The 24,032-nt window shown below is 35.0% G+C and overlaps 2 protein-coding genes across 2 annotated transcripts; one reads left to right on the top strand and one right to left on the bottom strand.

The window, feature by feature from the left end:
- Positions 1–13: 13 nt before the first annotated feature.
- LOC144435246 (PHD finger-like domain-containing protein 5A) lies at positions 14–3,442 on the bottom strand. The gene is made up of 3 exons (XM_078123832.1): positions 3,382–3,442; positions 1,722–1,912; positions 14–1,430 (listed from the first exon to the last, which is right to left on the bottom strand). The coding sequence occupies exons 1-3, from the start codon at positions 3,431–3,433 to the stop codon at positions 1,341–1,343; spliced, it is 333 nt and encodes a 110-aa protein (XP_077979958.1). The 5' UTR covers positions 3,434–3,442; the 3' UTR covers positions 14–1,340.
- A 2,354-nt stretch (positions 3,443–5,796) lies between these two features.
- Positions 5,797–23,894, top strand: LOC144435105 (ADP-ribosylation factor-binding protein GGA1-like). The gene is made up of 15 exons (XM_078123663.1): positions 5,797–5,833; positions 6,666–6,750; positions 7,396–7,570; positions 8,445–8,568; positions 9,151–9,251; positions 13,679–13,897; positions 15,754–15,835; positions 17,036–17,131; positions 17,684–17,803; positions 18,362–18,546; positions 19,109–19,413; positions 19,577–19,821; positions 20,230–20,393; positions 21,753–21,863; positions 22,527–23,894. Exons 1-15 carry the CDS (start codon positions 5,797–5,799, stop codon positions 22,620–22,622), a joined length of 2,145 nt encoding a protein of 714 aa, XP_077979789.1. The 3' UTR covers positions 22,623–23,894.
- Positions 23,895–24,032: the final 138 nt, after the last annotated feature.

Below are 24,032 nucleotides of genomic sequence, written 5' to 3'. Positions count from 1 at the left end.
ATAGAATTCACAATGTTAAAGAAACCATACCAGGCAAAAGTAAAGGAAAGCTACGCTCACAACAAAAAATTCCGAACTATGGAATGAATGACCTGTTACACAAAATTTGAGATTGGAATTAATTGATGTGTTTGTGTTACGATGTGTTTATGTTGCAACATTGATTGTGTTACCTTGAGTAATACTATAGCAAACTTGATTGTTTATAACATTTACCAGCAGTTTCTTAAAACAGGATTTAATATTTCTTCTTAGAGTGAAAGTTAATTTTCTTCTTTGATGAAAGCACTGAACACCCGATGACTGCCTTTTTAAAATCTACTTTTGACATCATGGGTCTGCAAAATACTAATACCTACAAAGACAGCCATTTGTATATTCTTTATCCATTATGTGGAGAGGAAAAATAATTGTGTTTCCAAAATATGATTCCATCAAAAAATAAATGAAGTTGGTCAGAATACCCCTTCTGTGATAGTTTGATGAAATATGTGGAGACATCATTGGGGAAAGAAAACATACATAGTTTTAACAGACAACAGAACACACAATTGGCTGCTTATTGAGGACTGGAAACCTCATAAAATTTACAGTTTACATGAAGTAAACATGAATATTGGAATGCTTACAGTAAGCTACTGGGAAATGAATGTGTGTTGTTGTTGTTGTTGTTGTTGTTGTTGTTGTTCCCATCAGATAAAGTCAAAAGTTACACTGGTGTAATGTGGATGGTAGAAAACAATAATTGTAATATATAATACATAGCACTTCTCAACACAAGCCAGTCTTGTAGGTAGTCTAGCCTGAAAGATCTCTCATACTGGGTCTTCTTTAAATTTCTCCACATGATGTTTGGGAATTGATTTAAAGAGTGCCCAAAACAATAAAACTTTCCAGCTAGATTCAGCCAATAAGACAACATAGTTTGCCATGTCTGCCCATGGAAATGAACTGAATATTTGTGAAAACTTGCAAGGAAGGGTTAAAGTTCATGTTTGATTTCACAATACTGGATGCCCAACACCACAGAGTTTGACAAAGTTGGAACAAGTAAAATGTTACCAGTAATCGCTGATAATACTGGTACAAATGTATCTGTTTTGCTCATACTATCAGAATTGACCTAATATGTTGACTGACCTAATAAACATAACTCATGGAAGAGACTAATACCAGCTTACAGTTGTAGTATAGTACTCACATCACAAGAGGTGAGTAGCTTGCCAGAATATAGCAGTACAAGGAGTCTGGTATGGATTCTAGTACTTTGCAAAGTTCAATCTATTCCAGAAAGAGAGGAACTTAAAACAAAAACAAAAAGAAATGGCAATGCTTGAGATCTATCTTTTCTTGAAGCCATATTTTTTTCTTTCATAGAAGAGATCTGTCTTGGCACTTCCGAGGTTGACAATCTTCGGGCAGCCATCTCTCTGAAAGAAAATAAAAAAAAGAAAGAAGTAATTTCACTTCAGGTGTCAGTGCTGAAAGACAATTCTAGACTACCCTTTATCTTCAATGATTCCACGTAAGTGTTATGTGAACATTTCAAACTACCATAGGATATACACATATAACTTGATGATCTTATATTGTATATGAGGATTTGACATTGCAGTCACTTTCCACTTCCATCATTATAAACTATAAAGTTATTCATACAAATTTGCAATGACTAATTCAATTGCTGTACTGTGTTACCATGGTTACTGTTGACTACTTACATCTTTTTCTTGTATTGTACATTCTTTGCAGTAATAGGCATCTGATACACCTGGTCCTCCACATATGACACAGCGACCTTGATATGACCCATAATTACACTCATCACAGATTCTAACCAGGGTACATGGACGTACATAGGAATCACATATCACACATTTACCATCACACTTTTCACACAGTCGCCCAATAGCTGAAATGTATAATGGAAAGTATTGTTACCAACTCACACAGTAATAGTATAATAAGTTAGTTACAAACTCCACATTGGCAAGTCATTCTGTACTTCCAAACATTTCTATGAATTTCAAAATAACTAAAATTAATTCTCCTTTTAGTTATAGAAGGCTAATAAGTTTGTCATTGGTAGGTCATATGTACCTCTGCATAACAAGTAGTCCTGCTTGCAGATGGTGCACTGTGCATGCATTTTGCTCAACATCGTCCTGTGAAAAGCAATGTAACCAGCCTATATTGAGTACACCAGCAAAATGCTGTTGCACCAATACCAAAAGAATTTTCATACCTGGCTACCATATATTAGCAATTGATTGAATGTGTACTCATTTTACATCTCTTTGATGATAGTAGTCACTGGTAAGATCACAAAAAGTGTCGAAATGAGAAGTTTTCCAGTTCGGACTGTAATTTCAAATGTCCCACCTTACAAACACCGCAACTGGGACTTTTGTAGCCACGGCGGGGTAAAATTACTAAATAATTGATATATTGCTAATACTTGACCACAGGGTGTGTTAATTCTTTAGTTACCAGCATTTCTAGTAAGCCAAGTTTTCATAGCTGTCTCTTTGCAGGACGGAGAAGGAAAGGACAACTTACTCCATGTGCAAGCAGAGCTATAATAAGCTGCAGAGACGTGGCAATACTTACAGAAGTCCTGCTTGCAAATGGTGTAAGGGACGTGATTCTGACAATGTCCCTAAACACACGAAGCGTCTGAAGGGGAGGGACATAGTCCCGACTGGACTTACTCTGTCTGCAAGCAGGACTAGACTTACAGTGTTAGTCTGAGTATCAATTTCACCGTAGTATATTATCCAGCGATAGTCAGTCTGTTACATCTTAGAAAACACCAACAATGCAACATGTCAATACTTCATAAGGACATAATTCTAGACACATAATTACAATTATATTATGTACAGTCTAGCTGTCACATTTCAACTTCCAAAGCCAGACACAATGACTGGACTGGACTGACTGGACTGAATGAGAATGGCACCAAAGCTATTATTGTGAAATGGATAACACTATAAATGATGTAGCAGTTACGTATTCATTCAAAATATCTAGAACAGATTAAATTTCAATTATCGGTATACAAATTCAAATAATCTTCTGTTTTCCAGATTCATATTCTATGTCAAAAGCGGTCTAAATAACACTGTTCTAGTCCGGAGTAAGTCGGGACTCGATTCTGACATTGTCCCCCCGGTCTACTTCTATTGAGGGACCGTCTGCAAGCAAGACTTACAAGTTACATGTAAACCATGTGCATTCATTGTACACAGCAGAATAGTAGTCGTGATCGTGATATGAAAGTTAGTTTACTGATTTCTCTACTTTAGAATTTACAAAGTCAGACTACATGATATATCGAAATCTAACAACATCTCTCGACACATAAAGTAAGGAACTTACCAACACCAGGTTGCTTTCTACAAAAGATGAGATCCGGATGATGTTTCGCCATTTTGAAATGTGCTCTCAATGTTACAGCGCCCCCAAGGTCGATCTTCAACAACGACGTATGGTCAACGTACGTTCAGAATACGTAACCGAGACCTGAGCTCATGATTGTATAGGTCAGAGACATAGGGGCGTGTAATATTTCATAGATTGTTGTTTTTCCAGGTCTACGGACTAAATATAACAATCTTTTGACTATATATTCCTACCTATTAGGAGAAAGTGTTTCTACTAGTATAGTGTAGAGATTGATACATTTGTAGCAGCAGAATTCGTACGATATTTTCCTAAGAAAACGGCAATCTAAGCAATAATACGTGCCCCTGTGGTCAGAGACATGCCCCCCCCCCCAGACATGCATCATGCATCATCCTGTAGTGCAAAAATCAGTCGAATGACATGAATTAATAAAGTTGTGACAAAAATGATCCCAATTCAAAATTAACAAATGAGTGGTGTTTTCAATGCTAAATTATTATAAACCACACAATCGCATGCTCTGAACAAATATTAAATATATGAGTTTATTTTCACTGTCTTCCTTGGATGTGCTTATCCGTTAAAAATCCCCCCTGAACATATTTTTTTCTTCATAGATACCATACACATACTTTCCCAAATCAGTGAGAATTAGGTCTAGAAAAATCAGACAATTTCTCTTTTAGGCTAAAAATCAAACCCCTTAGAAATATAGCATTTGTCTACAGTCATTTGTGAGCTAGTATTCTATTCCAGGATGATAACATTCCATTCTCGGATGATCATAATACAAACTAATGACGTTATTAGGTATTTACGATATTCAAAAAATACCAACGCCGGTGATTGCTCCGGAAAATACTATTGAGTGGGGCTTTTTATCGTTCCGGGGTTTGCACTCAAACTAACGCTATAAACTATATCCCACCGATAGTAGCTAGTCCCTGACGGACCGTATTCCGTACTACATTATCTTCATAGTATAAAGATAACGTAATACGGAATAATGGCAGTCAGGAACTAGACTACACCGATAGCAAAACGATTTCCGTAAACATTGTCCGATTTTGGAAATACAACCCTATATGGACACTGCACTGGGTTATATATAATTCAATGGTCTGGTGTATGAATGTGTCAAATAAAGTACTAGCGTGAATATGTTGTCAGAAAGTTGATTATCCTGATAAAATTAATTTCAGTTATTAGGCTTCCACTGTACAAAGAATTTTGCTTTAGAAAAGAAAAAGAAACCGAAAATGGGCCACAATGGAAAGAAGTACATCATTTACTTTAGTATTGTAAGAGTTTTTTTTAAAGCTATCCTGCATAAATATATTTCATTTAAATGTTAAAGACTTTCTGTTAAACCATATGGAGGTATATTAAAGGTCTCCCCTTCCTTATACCCCCATTAAAATATAGACGATGTAGCTCCTTCTCCCAAACATTATAAGTCGATCAAAATCCAGGACTATGGCGTTGTTGGCTTCATCGCCTCACCTACATGACCTACAGTATATATCTGTGTAATATAATAGCATCATAGATAAAAAAATAATAATAATGATATCGATAAAGCCCGCACCATAGTATAAGCTTTAATAGTGAGTGTACAGGTGAGAAAATAGAGAAGACAGCTGCATGCATGTTCTGACAACGTACAGTTTATTTATGTATTGCATCCCTTTTGTATCAGGGGCTTAGGTAGACTCAGACCCACTATAATAGTGGTCTGAGGTTAGGAGCAGCACTTTATTAATTAAATTGAAATTGAAATTAAAAAAATACACCACTAAAAAAATTGGAGAAGATATGACTAATGTAATCATATACAGAAACAAAACAAAGGAGAGAGAGAGAGAGAGAGAGAGAGAGAGAGAGAGAGAGAGAGAGAGAGAGAGAGAGAGAGAGAGAGAGAGAGAGAGAGAGAGAGAGAGAGAGAGAGAGAGAGAGAGAGAGAGAGAGATAGATTACGCTTCAGTTCGTTTTTTTAGCGGTACGAATTTCTAACTTTCGATTGGCAATTATGCTATACTAAGAGAAGCGTATGTAATCGACAAAGGAAATGTAAACACACCCATAAACCCGCATCGTGGTGTCAGCTGGACACACCTAGCATCACTTCATGAATGTTTTGTACATGTGTCGATTCAACCAAAGAGGGTTGGCCCACCTAGACGATAAAATATTTGCAATATGACCGCTTGCAACACTAACGTTAATATTTCGTGAAAAGGGCTGCCGTCACTTTTGCAGTAAATCGTCACTCACAAATATAAGTTGTTTATGGTACCAATAAACGACTTTCAAATCTACTTACATTACAATCACTGCTTGATTACCTTATTTTTTGCAAGGGCTTAAGTGGTATTTTAGATGTCCAACATGGCGGAAGATGGAGATAGTCTCGAGTCGTGGCTCAGTGAGTATTATTATTTTTTATTTTTTCAAAACAGGAAATAAACGAAGTACAAAAATTGGCATGATGCAACTTCTCACGATTGGTATCTTTGTTGTTCAATATTTTCGATCCTATATATGAGATTATGCATTGCATTTTAAACCGACTTTGTCGACGCGACGTAACGTCCAGTGTCTACTCCAATAGCAATGCATATGATTCATACACACAGTCTGAAATCTCGTTCGTGTTTTCCGGCTTTCAAAATACGGACACACATACACGTCATGACCTTACCAGGGAGGTAGATGTAATCGTATTCGGTCTATGATCAGCCTTGTCGTCTCCCAATTTAATACACCAATATGAAAAAAAATTATTGAACAAGTACATGGGCAATGCTAAATCAATAGAAATGAGGGCGTGTACCTTTTATGAGATGTAAGTGTAAGTGTTAGCGAGTGTGTGTGTGTGTGTGTGTGTGTGGGGGGGGGGGTGATATGCTGATAAGGAAGGTTTCCCTTTATTTTCGTTTTCCCATAGGTAGCGTTATTTCAGTATAAAGAAAGAAAATGTTTGAGAAACTGTAAAGCTTTAAAAAAAAAAGGTGAAATATAAAATTGGAGTCAAATTACTTGATGGATGGTTTTGGCAAGTAATAGTATAGGAGGGATTGAAAGAATGGTTGTTTTCCTAGGTTTGTCATTTTGAAAAGAGGGTAATTTCATTACTGTAACAAGCATTCTGCAAGAATTCTGAAGTGTAGGCTTTGTATCAGTCTCAGTTCCAATCCACACTCAAGGCAGCAGCAGCAAATACTTGAGGAAGTATTCATTTTCATTAATTGTTACAGATAAAGCAACCAATCCTGCCAATCGAGAAGAAGATTGGGAGTATATTATTGGATTTTGTGACCAAGTCAATAAAGAACTTGAAGGGTGAGTAGTTCCATTCAGTGTTTGAGTTAAAATCTATGTGATTCCCAATCATTTACCAGGATTCCTATCAATGTTTGAGTTAAAGACATGGTCAGTGGCATGGGTAAAATGTACCTAGTTCCCTAGGTTATTTGATATTTTGATATTTTGACTCATTTTTTTTCTGATTCCTCTCAGATAGATATCAAAACCCTTTGCAAAACACTGACACCAATGAATGAATTACATGAAAAACTTACAGAGGGAAACATAGTGTACCACAATATTTGTTTAAAATCATAACATGTGTTTTGTGTGTGATATTATGTGTGCATGCATGTATCTGTATCTGATTGTAGTGTTTTAGGAATATTTCAAATTTCAGAATTAATTTTTTTGCTTGAGAGAAGTATTGGGGCTGTACTAGATTTGTGTTTCAATGCAAGTTGGTGGTGTGTCTAATTAGCTTTTTCCTAGATTCTTCTCACCATCATTACTTTCTTCTTATATTTCTTCAAATGAAAGAATTTACTAGTATATATATATAGATATATTTGTATGTTGTAGAGGTGGATGGGAACTATATTTTAATGTGTTAAAACTCAATAATTACATTAACATATTGTTTATAAATGTATTTAATAAATTTTTATGATGTTTTTCCAGTCCTCAGATTGCTACCAAACTGATAGCTCATAAAATACAGTCACCACAAGATAATGAAGCAATGCAGGCACTCACTGTCTTAGAAGCATGTGTTAAAAACTGTGGCAGAAGATTTCATCAAGAACTTGGAAAATTTAGGTTTCTGAATGAATTGATCAAATTAGTGTCTCCAAAGGTAAGCTAAACTGATGTACACTATGAGAGAAATTTGTACACATGGTGTTGAAATAAAGGCCAGTGTTGGGATTGGATTAAATTTTGGGCTAGACAAGTAGTAGACACTCTCACAGCTACTTTTGCTAAATCATTGGGGATGGGGGGGGGGGGGGAACGACGCTCACTGCAAAAGTAGCCAGGCTGTGAGATAGTATAGTAAAATAGTTGTATGGCAGAGCTATAGAAAAAGTTGTCCTTAACAGAAGAATGATTCTGTTAGTATAACTTATTATAAAACTTTGTTTTGCAATGTGAGTACCAGGGCTTTTAACCCTGTCGCAATGGATTATCTTTCTTTAACATGATACTATATATAAATGTTGTTGTTTTGTATTGATTATCATTAGCTGTATATTAAGTTGGTTATTATATTGTAACACACTGTACAATTGAATTATATATCCATATATAATGAACTACTCAAAGTATGCACATATTCAGCGCACACAATTACACACACACACACACACACACACACACACACACACACACACACACACACACACATCATGGATACAACCTGTCACAGACTCAGTGCTGCTCACAAACAGAAAACACAGACACAGTTATACACACAGCTGCACACATACAGACAGACATAGAAACAATTAGCCGAGAAACTGACTATCCAGTCATACTAATTTACAAACACACACATCAACACAGTTACAATGGCAAACTTATATATACTGTATGTGGTAATACAAGGTAACATGAAAACAGTTTATATTTCAAAATCTCATAAAATCATTAAATTTAGATTTATTAATGTCATATTGGAGAAGAAATTACTACAAAATGCAATGAGTTACAGTTGATATTTTTGACTATAGTACCTAGGGGAGAAGACAACAGAGAGAGTAAAAACCAGAGTTATAGAATTGATATTTAGTTGGAGTATTGGCTTGCCACATGAAACCAAGATTGGAGATGCATATCAGATGCTGAAAAAACAAGGTATGTGATATTTCATAATGATGTCTTTACAAGTCAGGGGTCAGGGCAAGTTCACAATAAGTGAATCTTTGTGAAATATTTGTTTTGAAAGGCAAGGTGCAGATTTCACTGCAGAAATCACTAACAACTTTAAGCTTTGCTTTTATGTTTACAACAATATTTCCTCTGGGGTAGAACATCTCTGAGAAATGTTGCTTTGGGAACTGAAAATGTAATCACCAAACCTATACTGTACAAACCAAACACTAATTATTGCAAAAAACCTTTGACTGAAGATTGGAAACAAGAAAAAAAAAAGAAATTTGCATATCTTTGAGATGAAATTGTTCAGTATTTGTACTTTGTATCGCTGAGCATTCCAAGTCAACAATATTTTGTTTTAGTAATGTAAAGAGTTATATATTTAAGAATTTAGGAATGGAAGTTAAAGTTTACTTCTGATCACACATTAGGTGCTAATCCTATTATGTCAGTGCTTTATTTAATCAAGTTAGAAGATGTTTTATAATATTAACCAGAATGTCAGCTTTTGACTCGACTGTTGTAAACCCTGTAAGAAATTCTTTATCTATATGTTCACAGGAATAGTGAAAACAGATCCTACATACCTAGATAAAACATATGAGGCTCCACCTCCACCAAGACCTAAGAATACATTGTTTGAAGATGACGACAAAGCTAAGGTAAATATTGACCTGTTTTTAAGGGCTGATGAGACTCTTTTTAAGACTGTTCGGTGCTGTTGTTTCACTGAACCAATGAATTGTGTTGTCACATCAAAGTTGAAATATGGCTTAGAATGGCATTTTAAAGCTTTTTGTAGGTTGGAACTTTGGGATGTTTTTATTGAAGTGGTAATTTTGGATGTATGAAAATTTACAGTCTCTATCCCAGTACCAACTTTGATACAATTGTTTAAATGTAACAAGATGTTATATGAAAGGAATGTGTTTTAGCACTAGAAAGCTATTTGTGTTGTATTTTTACACTTGATGTTATTTTTTGATTGTTTTGTTGTGTTCAGTGTTGTCACTTGGCAGCTTTGTTAGTATGCATGCACCAATAGACTGTGCTGTTACTATATGATTGCACCAATAGACTGTGCTGTTACTATGTGATTGTACCAATAGACTGTGCTGTTACTATGTGATTGTACCAATAATCTGTTTTGTTACAATGTGCACATACCATAGGCTGTGTTGTTACAATGTGCTACATGTACAATGTACCAATAGTCTGAATTGTAGCAGTTTGCAAGTACCAATAGGCTGTGCTGTTACAGTGTGTATGTACCAGGCTCTGTACATACACCATTGTCCAATAGTCTGTGCTATTACAAAATACATTTATACCAATTGAATAGGCTGTGCTGTTACAATGTACATTTACCAATAGGCTGTGTTGTTTCAATGTACATTCACCAATAGGCTGTGCTGTTACAATGTACATTTACCAATAGGCTGTGCTGTTACAATGTACATTTACCAATAGGTTGTGTTGTTACAATGTACATTTACCAATAGGCTGTGCTGTTACAATGTACATTTACCCAATAGGCTGTGTTGTTACAATGTACATTTACCCAATAGGCTGTGTTGATACAATGTACATTTACCCAATAGGCTGTGTTGATACAATGTACATTTACCCAATAGGCTGTGTTGTTACAATGTGCATGTGACAATAGACGATATTTAATCGATTGTATTGTCCGGTAAAAAGAGAAAAGAAACATGTTACGGAGGGATTACAAATTTCCTGTGTTTGACACTCAGGAAAGGCAAATTTTATTAATCATGGCAAATGAAAGTAAAAGTACAATGTAAATTATTTATTTCACAAGACTTTGTGAGTTTTAAAAAGCTACACTTGTGTGAAATTACTCCTAACCCAAGCTTATAACTTTGCTTGTAATTTACTGATTGCATTCCAAATTGTAGCATACATTGTACATACTTTGTAATGTACCAGCTCTATCAAGTCTAGAGCAAGTTTTAATATTGTAGCAAAAAAATGTGAATGACACCTTAACACAGCTAAATGTGATGAATCTCACAGTGGCTGTCTAGAATATCTTCTTTTTCACTGTATGAATGGAAGTTAACCATGTTGCAGGAAATATCATATTCCAATGACTGTTCATGTTACAGTCAAGTACTCAGTTTTGCCTGTTAGACAGTGGTTATTCTCAATCAATGTTCAGGCATTCAATATTTTTATTTTGAATGATTGAATTCATTTGAAATTTACAAATCAAGTTTCATTTGAAAACTAAAACAAGCTTGAGTAAGAAAAACTGATAATATACATATACAAAAAGTACTTGAAAAATAACTCCTGATATATATATATATATATATATATATATATATATATATATATATATATATATATATATATGCCTATGTCAAATGTTATTATTCTAATTCAGTTGCTTACTTTTGGTGCTTGCCTGTCACTGGTTGTAATTCTATTGCACAGTCTCCTGTATAAGTGAAGGCCAGCACTGATGACCCATCTTATACTACAGATTAATATTATTTGCATTGGATGATAGGACATTATTATTGTGTTTAGTTACATTCAACTTTGTGTATTTTCAAATGTTTAATGTATATCTTGAATACTTGTGAATGCCACAACAAGGAGGAAGGTATATATCATTAGAACAATGATAGAAATGTATAAGTGGGATGTTGATTCACACTGTCCCATCGTACCTTCACTGTTTTTTATTCCATGGTTTTTTGGCATTTTGGTCACCCTTCATTTTCATGCACTCAGGATGATCTACAGGTAATGGATAATAGTAGCTTCATGTCACTTAGAAACAAAGAGAATTTTACATACAACATGAGAGTATTTTCAGTATGAATAAGTCAGAGTTTAGTGATGTGTACATATGAAATCTTGATGGGGTTAGTGGCTAGTGTGGCTTGTAAGGGTTTTGAAGCTCTGTATATAGCCTAGCTTTATAAATGGAGACCTGCAGGACAGAGGTTGCTGAGTGCTTATAGAGAGGCATTACGGGTTGTATGCACCCAGAGAGTTGATGTACTTATGTATAAGGGGTTGTACTATTACATTTTAGGTCTGTGGCATGGGTATTGCTTTGAGCATAGTCTGAGAAGGTGATACCTTAAAAAGTACATTGTTACAGTGTAACCATAGCGATATGCATGTTGCTAATGAAATTAGGACCTCCAGTACAAAACCAAAACAACAAAGAACATGTGAATCATGAAAACAAACAGCAACTATCAAATACTAAATAGATCGTAGGATAAGACAAGTCTATAATACCATGATTGTTGTCATCTGATCATTATCAAGTGTGCTTTTAGTCCTGTTTTATATTTAGATTCTACTAGTTTCATTATGTATAGACTGGTATTATCCTCACAGTGCAGACAATCAGTATTTGATCAATCAGTATTCTTTAGATGGTAGCAAGAAGTGCTGTCATCATTAGTTAAGGACCACAGTGATCAGACCAATGGTCATTATGTCAGGAAGTTTATCTATTAGAGATGAAATAATTGCCGTTGTAACACATGTACAGGGAGAACTCACCATTATTTATCTGGTGACATATTATATGTACAGGGGAACTCACCATTTATCTGGTGACATATTATATGTACAGGGGGAACTCACCATATATCTGATGACATTATTAGACTACATGTACAGGGGGACCCATCATATTTATTGAATGACATTATTATACTATATGTACAGGGGGAAACTCACCATATATCTGATGACATTAATACATGTACAGGGTAACCCATCATATTTATTGAATGACATCATTGTACTACATGTACAGGGGGACATCATATTTATCTGATGACATATTATATGTACAGGGGAACCCTTCATATTTGTAGCAATACTTGAGCATATAACCTATATCACATGCAGTTATAACATTCTTGAACACATTTATATGCTGATGTTGACTAGGATGGTATGTGACATGGTTAAATTAATCAGAAGTAGAATTGAATGTCAAGGTTACCCAGACTAATGATGTGTGAAAGAGAAGCAGTGAATGAAATCTAGTTTTGACTCTCAGTCTCCATCATTACTGTTTAATATAAATCTGTAAGATTGCATGTAAGTCAAGGGTTGTCCTAGCTTTCAAATAACCCTCAAATCTGTGTGCTTTGTAAATGTGTTGGTTTTTAGTTATGCCTCTTTTGATTAAGTATAGAAATCAGCTGGATGTCAAATTTGTATTTCATTAGAAGCAAAGGGTTTGAATCTTTGTGTAAAGATTAAAACTGGTATATGCATGGTTGAAAAACTGTTCATGCAAAAATAGTCACTTACATTGAGATGAATTTCTGCATGTTACCTGGATATATTGTATATATGTAATGTCAAAATTGTCATGCATGTTGCAGGGCCAGTGATGTAATGTCAAAGTTGTCATGCATGTGCAGGGCCAATGATTTTTATATACATTGTGTTTATTGTCTGTTTGCATTGGAGAGCCATACAAGTTACAACACAGATACAAAATACACCCGCTGGGTTGTTTGTTTGAAATATTAATAAAAGATAACTATACAATTTGTTAATGTTAGATATAAATGAGAATAATGCTGGTAATTTTTCAACATCCAACAGTAGGCTTTTCCCAGTAGCTGTAACAAGAACAATAGTAGTCATATTTTTCAATTTTTCATCATTTGAATTCTTATTCTTGACTTGTGTATTTATGTTGATTGCTGAAGTATATATCACACCTAATCATCAAATCGTATAAATATTCCCCCCCCCAAAATTACACTTTGTTGACAAACTGGTAATTTGGATTTATATCTGACTCACCACTGTTTATATATGGACATCAAGCCAGTGTACACAATTCCATCAATGATTATTAATGAAGTAATTCAGCTAGTGAGAAGTATTGAAACATTTGCGAAAACAGTTAGAATGTATTTTTCAGTGGGTAAAAATTAACAAAAAATGTTAAAATTGAAAATTAGTTACAGTTACTGGGATTTTGATCTTTCATCTCATATCAAAATATGTTTTTGTTTGTGTAGATTTCAATCCAACCAGATTTGTTGTTTGTTTCTTGACATTTACACAGTTATTAGATCGACTATTAAAAAGTAAAAATCCAGAAGATTTACAGGCAGCTAACAGATTGATTAAAAATATGGTGAAGGAAGATTCTAACAGAATGGAGAAGGTATCGAGAAGACTGACAGAATTAGAAACATGTAATAATAATGTGAAATTATTGAATGAAATGTTGTTACATTACACACCTGGTGTAACTAGTGATGCTGAGTTAGATTTGATGAAGGTAAGTTGGCAAATTTCTTTGTTGTTGCACTGAATTGTCTTGGTGCTAAAGATGGTAAATTGTCTTGGTGCTAACATGGCATCGAATCTGAATTGTCTTGGTGCTAACATGGTATTGAATCTGAATTGTCTTGGTACTAACATGGCATCGAATCTGAATTGTCTTGGTGCTAACATGGCATCGAATCTGAATTGTCTTGGTGCTAACATGGCATCGAATCTGAATTGTCTTGGTGCTAACATGACATCGAATCTGAATTGTCTTGGTGCTAACATGGTATTGAATCATCTCTGATCCCAAAGAGATATCTTGAGATTCGATACAGGCTCAGACCACTAAATCTATTTAGTGGTCTGAGATACAGGATATCACCAGACTGTAAATTGTCATGACTTGATGTGTGATATGGATTGTCATACTGTGTGATATGGATTGTCATACTGTGTGATATGGATTGTCATACTGTGTTATACGATTTGAATTTATGCTTCTCTCAAGTTTAAATGAATGTTCATGTATGTTACATGGAAGATCATAATATGTTGTATCATGTGAATTGTTTTGTTTCTATGAAGTTATAATGAATGGAATTATCATATTATAGTTATACCATGTGAAATGTGTTTTTACTACGTTTAAATGAATTGTCATATTTTTATAAGATGAATCCATTTGTTTCTGTACATTTTAACTGAATTGTCAAATTGCTGCATTTTGTCATGTAGATTGTCATGTTCTTTGTGCCAAGTGACATGTCAATTTGTTATGTAATGTGCCAACCTAGAGTAGTTAATTAATTATTATGTTGTGTTTATTGCTGCTTAATCAAGTTGTGTTGTGAATTATGTTATGTTATGTAATATTGTATGTTCGGTTCAAGAGATCTGTTGTGTTGTTAATGTGTCATGTGAATTCTCCTGTTTTCGTAATGTGTTCATCTGAAATAACATGTTGCTATCATGTTTGTATCTACTGTCACTCAACATATCTATCCTTTATGTTTAATATTAAATTGTAGTGCAATATTTGTAGCATTATTTTGATGTAATAATATTGTAATCTCTGATAACAGTCACACTTTAATTCATTTCATTTCAGTAACTAGTCAGACTAGTGCTATCTGTGGTATCAAATCTCAAGATCTCTCTTTACATCTAGGCGGATGAGGTCCTGAGATGAAATTTCAAATCAACTGTATCAACCCACACACTCATTAACATCATGTCCAAATAATTACTGTTTATTGGAGGCAGTTACTTAATGTCCAAATATGGTATATTTGTCAGATCAGAATGCTACTTATACATTGTTTACATCATTCTAAGAGTTGGAGGTTTACTCATTTGCATGAACAACATTTGGTTCATGATTTCTCATTGAGCTAGTAGACAGGGTGAAGAGATGATTTGGTACCAGGGGTAGATCTAGATCTAGACTATTCAATCTTATTCTTAATCTTTATTTCTTGTAAAGCATATTTCATTAAAATAATCACAACACTCTGTACAACTGACAGGAATAAACAGACAATGAATACACCATTTGAAAAACCTTTAAAATGTCCACATATCAGAAAAACAATAATAAAAAGGTATAAGTACACAAAGGTAAAATATACAAAGTACCTAATGATAAAAAAAGACCTAAAAAGGTAAGTTTTTTTCCAATACCATATTTCCTTCAGTCTTCTGATCACCACTAACAATCACTTCCCACAGCCTTCTGAAAACCACTAACAATCACTTCCCATGCAAATCACATATAATTTGAATCACTGGTACTTACAGAGCTGGCATTTGTTTTATATATGTTTCACAATGAATAATTCATGATGTTTCCATTGTGTCATATTTTAGGAATTGTATGAAGCTTGTGAAAGGATGAGACCCAAATTATTTACACTAGCTAGTGATGTTGACGACAAGGATGATGAACTTAGTAAGTCACAATATGTCAACTCTTATAGGACCCAAATTATTTACACTAGCTAGTGATGTTGACGACAAGGATGATGAACTTAGTAAGTCACAATATGTCAACTCTTATAGGACCCAAATTATTTACACTAGCTAGTGATGTTGACGACAAGGATGATGAACTTAGTAAGTCACAATATGTCAACTCTTGTAGGACCCAAATTATTTACACTAACTAGTGATGTTGACGACAAGGATGATGAACTTAGTAAGTCACAATATGTCAACTCTTGTAGGACCCAAATTATTTACACTAGCTAGTGATGTTGACGACAAGGATGATGAACTTAGTAAGTCACAATATGTCAACTCTTGTAGGACCCAAATTATTTACACTAGCTAGTGATGTTGACGACAAGGATGATGAACTTAGTAAGTCACAATATGTCAACTCTTGTAGGACTTGAGTTGGTGAAAAAAAATACAGTGAATAGAAAATGTTCATTGTGAAAATAAAGATATTTCAGGCTCACACCTGATTTTGTACTAATTTGTTCAGTCTTTAAGGGGAATGCCACTCTAGGAAATTTCTTAACTATGGGTTCTGGAGACAGACTCTCAGTCATTCCATGATTTTACATCACCTGCAATTACTTGCTATTTCAGAGAAGTATCAAGTTGATCTACACGGTATGTTTGCTGTAGGCCACATTGCCTCATGGGAGTCAGCAGAAAGTTTTTCCTACAAACCAATATTTTGTTCTTTCCTCCTAAAATTCATTCACATCACTAGATATTATTAATTTATTCATCACTAGTTATTATTAATTTATTCATCACTAGTTATTATTAATTTGTTCAGCACGACTAATCCATATCAAAGTCAGACATTGAAATATGATTACCACTTGTACAGAGCCCTAGTGTTAAAGCATGAGGAAACTAAATTACTTGAGGAATACCTGTGTTTTGTAGTGTCAAACTGAGCATTGCCCTCACTGCATCATTCTTACATACAGATCTGGTTAATTTTCAATCAAAGCCTGCCAACACTAGCCAGGTTCAAACCCAGACTGCTGTCGTAAAAGGCCCAAGACAGCTTTATTAGTATTAACTGCTCAGATACTGACAACCCTTACTATATTATCATGTATTAGACTAATATAACCTGTTTACTATATTGGTTATATTTATTGAGTGTATTGATTTGTATCTTTTAAAGATGATGTTCTGCAAGCAAACGATGCTTTGGTTCGAGTGATGGACAACTATAAATCAACAGTTGGATTAGAACAAGGGTCATCAGCATCTACCACAGGTGGGTTATGAGCTGTCAACAGGCAACACTAACTAAGGTTGCAGCTATCATTCTTGGTGCATAGAGACACTTGTAACAGCAAATATTTCAAATCCTCAATGGTTTGCTATACATATACCAAATATCCAGTGAAGTGAGTTAACTATAAAGAAATCAGCCAATGCTCACAAACTTAATATAAAAGCTATCACGTAAACTGGGCATCATATTCATTCATTAGCAGCCATGCTTCAGCATCATTGTAAACCACACTGGGCCTTCTTTTACAGCACTGTCCAAGATGCACTGCCAAGAGTGCTATGAGTGTTACCTTCTTTATGTTGATATGGTCTTCCACCACCAATAATAATAATAATAATTTAATCTCATATAATCTGTAAATTGATAAACATGTCTATCAAACTATCATCTTGCTCCTACTCCTCATCTTAGCTGGGTGTTTTCACCATTTTAACTCATCAGGCAATAGTTCTTCATTAATTGATGTGGATAGTAGTATGCTGAATATGTCGATGTCAGACCCAACATCAGGGTTATCTACTTTGACAACAGAGTCCTCTAATGGTGCCAATGGAGGAGCAGCAGCAGCAGCAGCAGCATCCACTACTGCATCGCAGCAAGCACCACAGTCAGCAAGTGCTGCACTATTAGAAGATCAACTTTCAGCTTTAGGTAAGTTATTCCTTCATTTGTCAGACATTTTTGGAGACTTTATAAGTGACCATACGGATGAGAAATGGGTAATTTATTTTGAACCACTGGCAAGGTTCACTGTGATCACAGAAGCTTGGCTTGAAAGAGACCATCATTATAAACCACAGCCTCTTTTATGGTGCCATCCAAGCTGCACTGTCAAAAAGGCTGTGGGTTCATTCACATACAAAAGTGTTATTTATAAATAGCTAATTTACTTACTTTGTAGATCACTACAACAACCAATCAGATTGTCTCACACATATCATGTCTTGCATGAGACCCAGGCATGATACACTCAAAAACAGAAATTGCTTGGGTTCTCCTGGGTTCTTGTCACTGAAATTTAATTGTCATGAAAGACAATGAGGGTATTTAATATGTGTCTGAGTAAATGTCTTCCGACAAACAATGAAAATAAAATAAAACTCAAGTCTTGAGAATTAAAGTTATGTGTAAACTATAATTACAATAAATTATTAATTGATTTAATAGAATATTTAAAACTCGTAATGTATTGTTATTTTTTTGTGGCAGGTTTTGATGATAATAAAACGTCACAACAACCCCAGTCAAATTACAGTTCAGTCTTGAATGATCTACTTAGTGGACCACAGCAGAACTCGGTAGCAACAACAGTACCAGTACAAAGTCAGCAACCATTTCAGCTTCAACAACATCAACAACCCACAGCTCAGCCATTTACAGCATTCCCAACTCAAGTAAGAACTTAACTCTCAAAGTTCCATGTACTATATACTAGTACCTGTATGACCCAGTGTCCAGTACTTTAACCCTTACATCCAAGGGCTACAGAAAAATACACTTAAACTTGAATGCTAACAAGATGATGAACACACTAGCTTGGTATTGTAACGGTATATGGGAGATACACTTAGCTTGGTATTGTAACGGTATATGGTAGATACACTTAGCTTGGTATTGTAATGTTATATGGTAGATACACTTAGCATGGTATTGTAACAGTATGTGGGAGATACACTTATCTTCGTATTGTAATAGTGTATGGTAGATACACTTAACTGTCATTTGGTGTTGATTGGATTACTTTTTTTCTGAATGTTTAAAATATGTCGTGATTCACAATGTATGATTTGTAAAGGAAAACCATATAAGTAGCTTGGCGCCTGTGTTACTTGTGATCTTACAGAGAAGACTAGTTCATCCATTTGTGATTCATTAATGGTGGGCAACTAGAAGACTAACTATTGAGATGTGTTGTCATATTTGCTGTGTTTGACTTCTGCTGTTTGTTTGTTGTAGCAGCAAAATTTTGGAGCATTTGGTGCAGGAGTCATGAGACCGCCAATGGGTGGTGTTGGCATGACAACTGGTGTGATTGGCGGACCAGTGCCCTCACATGGTTTTTCAAATACAATAGGAGCAAGACCAATGGGTAGTAGTAGTCCACTAGCAACGTCATCCAAACCACCGCCACCTACCACCACCAATACAGATCCTAAACCATCACCATTTGATGACCTTGATGTACTCAGTAAAAGTATGATAGAACAAGTACAGAAACCAACCAAGCAAACAAAACAGTCGGTCACTGTTCAACAGACAACGTAAGTATACACTTTCACTCTACCAAAGACAACATTGAAATTGCTTTGCAGACTTCTTTTAAATGTATGTATTCTGTATCCATGGACATATACATTTCACTGTCTACTCATATTGTATAATGATGCCTGTTATATTTCCACCTCTCACCGTATTACACTACAGTAAATCCCAGTCGTCATTGAAACCAAATGAAGCTAGCAGCAACCAACCAACAGTCCAAAAACCCAGCACTCAACCAGTTCAGCAGCCATTGGTAGACACCACTACACAACCAGCTTCACAACCAGTGATATCAACAAGTCAAACCTTACCAGGAAGTCCTGTACCAGGGTCTGGTCCCTCTACTCCAAGTAAAGAAGTCCTTTCATTGGCAGATGTCTTTGTACCATTAGAAAGTGTACAACCAGGTAAGTCATAACTTGTTCGCCTAAGACAACTTTGATAATAAGGTTTTACAAAGGTTATGCACTCACTCACACACACACACACACACACACACACACACACACACACACACACACACACACACACACACACACACACAGACAGACAGACAGACAGACAGACACAATACACAATGCACACACACACAATACACACATACATGATACAGGGTACATACACACAGACACACACTACAGGGCGAGTTCAATCTTGTTATAAAAACCTTCAGCAATGCCTTTTGACCCAGCTAGGGTCTGTCATATTTGTATTACAATAACATTTATAAACTCAATATTTCACAAATGGTTTTAGTAGATTTAGATATGTTTGTACACAGATATTTTATAATTGTGATAACATGACTTTTGCAGGTGGCCATGCCCCTATCACAACATATGACAAGAATAATGTTAGGACAGTTTTCCACTTTGCGAAGGATTCACCCAGACCTGATGTTTTGGTAGTTGTTGTATCCACTATGAGTTCTAATCCATCACCAGTTAAAAATGTAATCTTCCAAGCTGCAGTTCCTAAAGTAAGTCTGTCATGTTAAAAATGTAATCTTCCAAGCTGCAGTTCCTAAAGTAAGTCTGTCATGTTAAAAATGTAATCTTCCAAGCTGCAGTTCCTGAAGTAAGTCTGTCATGTTAAAAATGTAATCTTCCAAGCTGCAGTACCTAGAGTAAGTCTGTCATGTTAAAAATGTAGTCTTCCAAGCTGCAGTTCCTGAAGTAAGTCTGTCATGTTAAAAATGTAGTCTTCCAAGCTGCCAATGGCACTGCAGATCAATGGAGCATGTCGTTGCTGCTAGTACATATCATAAACATTATGTAAGTTTGTCTACTTCATATTGTTGCGTAGATATTCATCATGGCGAAAATTCAGCAGTCACCCACTGTGATCGTTATACAGTTAGATGTGAATGATAAAGTCATACGGTACTACCGTAGTAGCTGGATGGTCTCAGAATAAGTCGCATTTACAGTTTTTGAGCCCGTTGAGAGTCTCAAATACGGTCTCAGATTCACTCTCATTCACTGTTTACAACCCCTCTGATTTTTTTTTTGTAGGAGACTTTGAACATGTGTTGAAAATAAGAAAGGAAAAATAGAAGGGGAAATTAGTTTTAAAGATTACCAGTAATTAATAATAAATAATCTAAAACTTGACAAAAATGTATATGTATCGTTTTCAGTTCATGTCATAAGTATGTTTACTACTTCATGTCCTTTCTGGGACAGTCTTGTGAGTAATCAAGTGCCCTTACAAACGTGTTTGTGACTTGGAATCAGACAATAAAAGGGTTTTGATAATTAGAATTGAAAGGGTAATGAAAGCAATAAGTTAGTTGGTCAAATATGATAGAAGTACATTTACTAAGTCATTTTAAAGACTATGTATAAAGCTGTAATTTTCCATTTATGAAATACATTTACTAAATTCATTCTAAAGACTATGTATACAGCTGTAAGTTTCCATTTATGAAATACATTTACTTTAAGTCATTCTAAAGACTATGTATACAGCTGTAAGTTTCGATTTATGAAATACATTTACTAAGTCATTCTAAAGACTATGTATACAGCTGTAAGTTTCCATTTATGAAATGCATTTACTAAGTCATTCTAAAGACTATACAGCTGTAAGTTTCCATTTGTGAAATACATTTACTAAGTCATTCTAAAGACTATACAGCTGTAAGTTTCCATTTATGAAATACATTTACTAAGTCATTCTAAAGACTATGTATACAGCTGTAAGTGTCCATTTATGAAATACATTTACTAAGTCATTCTAAAGACTATGTATACAGCTGTAAGTGTCCATTTATGAATTGTATAATGTGAAATTGCCAAGTACAATAATTGATTTGAAATGTTACTTTATATTATAGGTGATGAAAGTGAAACTACAACCTCCATCAGCATCTGAATTGCCAGCCTTTAACCCAATTCTGCCACCAGCAGCAATAACACAAATCATGCTGTTAGCCAATCCAAATAAGGTATGTTTCAAGTCATGCTGTTAGCCAATCCAAATAAGGTATGTTTCAAGTCATGCTGTTAGCCAATCCAAAGGTATGTTTCAAGTCATGCTGTTAGCCAATCCAAATAAGGTATGTTTCAAGTCATGCTGTTAGCCAATCCAAATAAGGTATGTTTCAAGTCATGCTGTTAGCCAATCCAAATAAGGTATGTTTCAAATCATGCTGTTAGCCAATCCAAATAAGGTATGTTTCAAGTCATGCTGTTAGCCAATCCAAATAAGGTATGCTTCAAGTCATGCTGTTAGCCAATCCAAATAAGGTATGTTTCAAGTCATGCTGTTATCCAATCCAAATAAGTTATTTTTCAAGTCATGCTGTTAGCCAATCCAAATAAGGTATGTTTCAAGTCATGCTGTTATCCAATCCAAATAAGGTATTTTTCAAGTCAAGTGACAGAAATCTTAATTGTTGATGATAGATAATTCATTTGACAAACAGGATGGTTCCTTGGTCAATAGGAGTATGGCTAATTGTTGCCTGTTCTATGAAATCTCTCCAAATGACATTCTCATAGACTCATAACCCCTAGAACATTGCCATAGTGATAGTAGTTCAAAACAAGGATTGCTGTGTCTTTATAATCACATTCTGTTAATATTCAATTATTGTATTTTCTTTCAGGAAAAAGTAAGATTGAAGTATAAGTTATCATACAGCCTGAATGAACAGACAGTGACAGAAGTTGGAGAAGTTGACAGTTTCCCCCGGTTATCATGATAACACGATTTCAAATAGAACTCTTTGTCCTTGTAATATCAAGCACACTTAATAATGCAAGAATTTGGTGAAAACTATCATGTGAGACTGTCAGAATGGGTGCCATGGTAATGCATAATTCTTGTCCCATGCTCCACTCTGACAGATGATGTGGAGAGATTGGTGATTTTCATACAGCTATTGTAACTTAACCATCTCTCAGAGGGTGTGTATATGAATAGAGCAGACCATGTTTTCACTTAAAACTGTATCTTTTTAAATAACTAACTATGTTTGAAATGGTTCGTCATTTTATTCCCCACTAGGACTGCCCAGGGCCATCTACTACATTACGTTCCATGACTACATCTGTGTACAACTATTTCTGTCATCTACAAATGATTCTGTTCAACCAAGCACAAAGATATATCCAAAGCCATAATTTGCACTCTTGAAAAAAGATTTCATTCCATTTTAAGAGTAAATATAAATAGCCTGACTCACAGTCGTATGTAATGTATATATTTAGACACCTTGTTCACGTGTCAAGTACTCTACACTGATGTACACTAGTTTGACCTTTATCACTCTTCAAGGTCAAACAAAAACTCAAAGTCAAACTTTCAATATCACAGAAAATATGTACAATTCAACTATGGTTGTAGTTTCTAGCAACGTTTTCAATTATATCCTTTCTAATAATTTCTGATATTTTAATCTTGATATGACTAATATAAAGGCCAGTTTTGTCCTAAAAGTTTATTTCAAGGTCAATTATACTTCATGGTTACCTATCTTGAGTCACAAATATTCAAATTATTGTATATGAATCTATTGATTTTAATATGCACTGCGCTTAGAGTTTTAAGCTGTTTCCAGACTAACTGCCAATGCAACTTATACTGACAGTATAGAGGAAACTTGGATCTCACGATGTAAATATATATAACCAGCTTATCCTTTGATGGTTTCATTATACATGCATGCTAATTATGCAGATTTCTATACATGTGTTGATAATGCAGATTTCAAGGTGAATATAAAGTAGAAATCTATACCTTACAGTGGCACAGTCTGTAACTGACACCCCATTTTCAGCTATTGTTGGTGTTCAAAATAAACATGCATAACACTTGTTTGACCTTGATGTGGACAAATTACACAGAATGAATAGTAGAGTAGGTTGATCATACCTCAGTTTTGTGAGCTGAGATTATACATAAAAGGCTTGGTGATTGAGACTAGCAGTTAATAGACCCAACACAGGAACTTTAGTAATGTGTGTGTGTGTGTGTGTGTGTGTGTGTGTGTGTGTGTGTGTGTGTGTGTGTGTGTGTGTGTGTGTGTGTGTGTGTGTGTGTGTGTGTGTGTGTGTGTGTCTGTGTGTGTGTCTGTGTGTGTGTGTGTGTGTGTGTGGGGGGGGGGTGTTAA

This window comes from Glandiceps talaboti, chromosome 5 (assembly GCF_964340395.1).
Source record: "Glandiceps talaboti chromosome 5, keGlaTala1.1, whole genome shotgun sequence".
Taxonomy (NCBI): domain Eukaryota; kingdom Metazoa; phylum Hemichordata; class Enteropneusta; family Spengelidae; genus Glandiceps; species Glandiceps talaboti.
Note: the sequence above shows the minus strand (reverse complement) of the source record. Positions and strands in the feature narration are given on the sequence as shown.

Excerpts from the sequence above, each read along its gene's own strand:
- LOC144435105 (XM_078123663.1), top strand. The coding sequence starts at position 5,797 with ATGGCGGAAGATGGAGATAGTCTCGAGTCGTGGCTCA. Across the intron at positions 9,252-13,678 it reads AAGATGACGACAAAGCTAAG|TTATTAGATCGACTATTAAA; the intron begins GTAAATATTGAC and ends ACATTTACACAG. Across the intron at positions 13,898-15,753 it reads CTGAGTTAGATTTGATGAAG|GAATTGTATGAAGCTTGTGA; the intron begins GTAAGTTGGCAA and ends GTCATATTTTAG.
- LOC144435246 (XM_078123832.1), bottom strand. The coding sequence starts at position 3,433 with ATGGCGAAACATCATCCGGATCTCATCTTTTGTAGAAAGCAACCTGGT. Across the intron at positions 1,913-3,381 it reads TAGAAAGCAACCTGGTGTTG|CTATTGGGCGACTGTGTGAA; the intron begins GTAAGTTCCTTA and ends TATACATTTCAG. Across the intron at positions 1,431-1,721 it reads GTACAATACAAGAAAAAGAT|AGAGATGGCTGCCCGAAGAT; the intron begins GTAAGTAGTCAA and ends ATTTTCTTTCAG.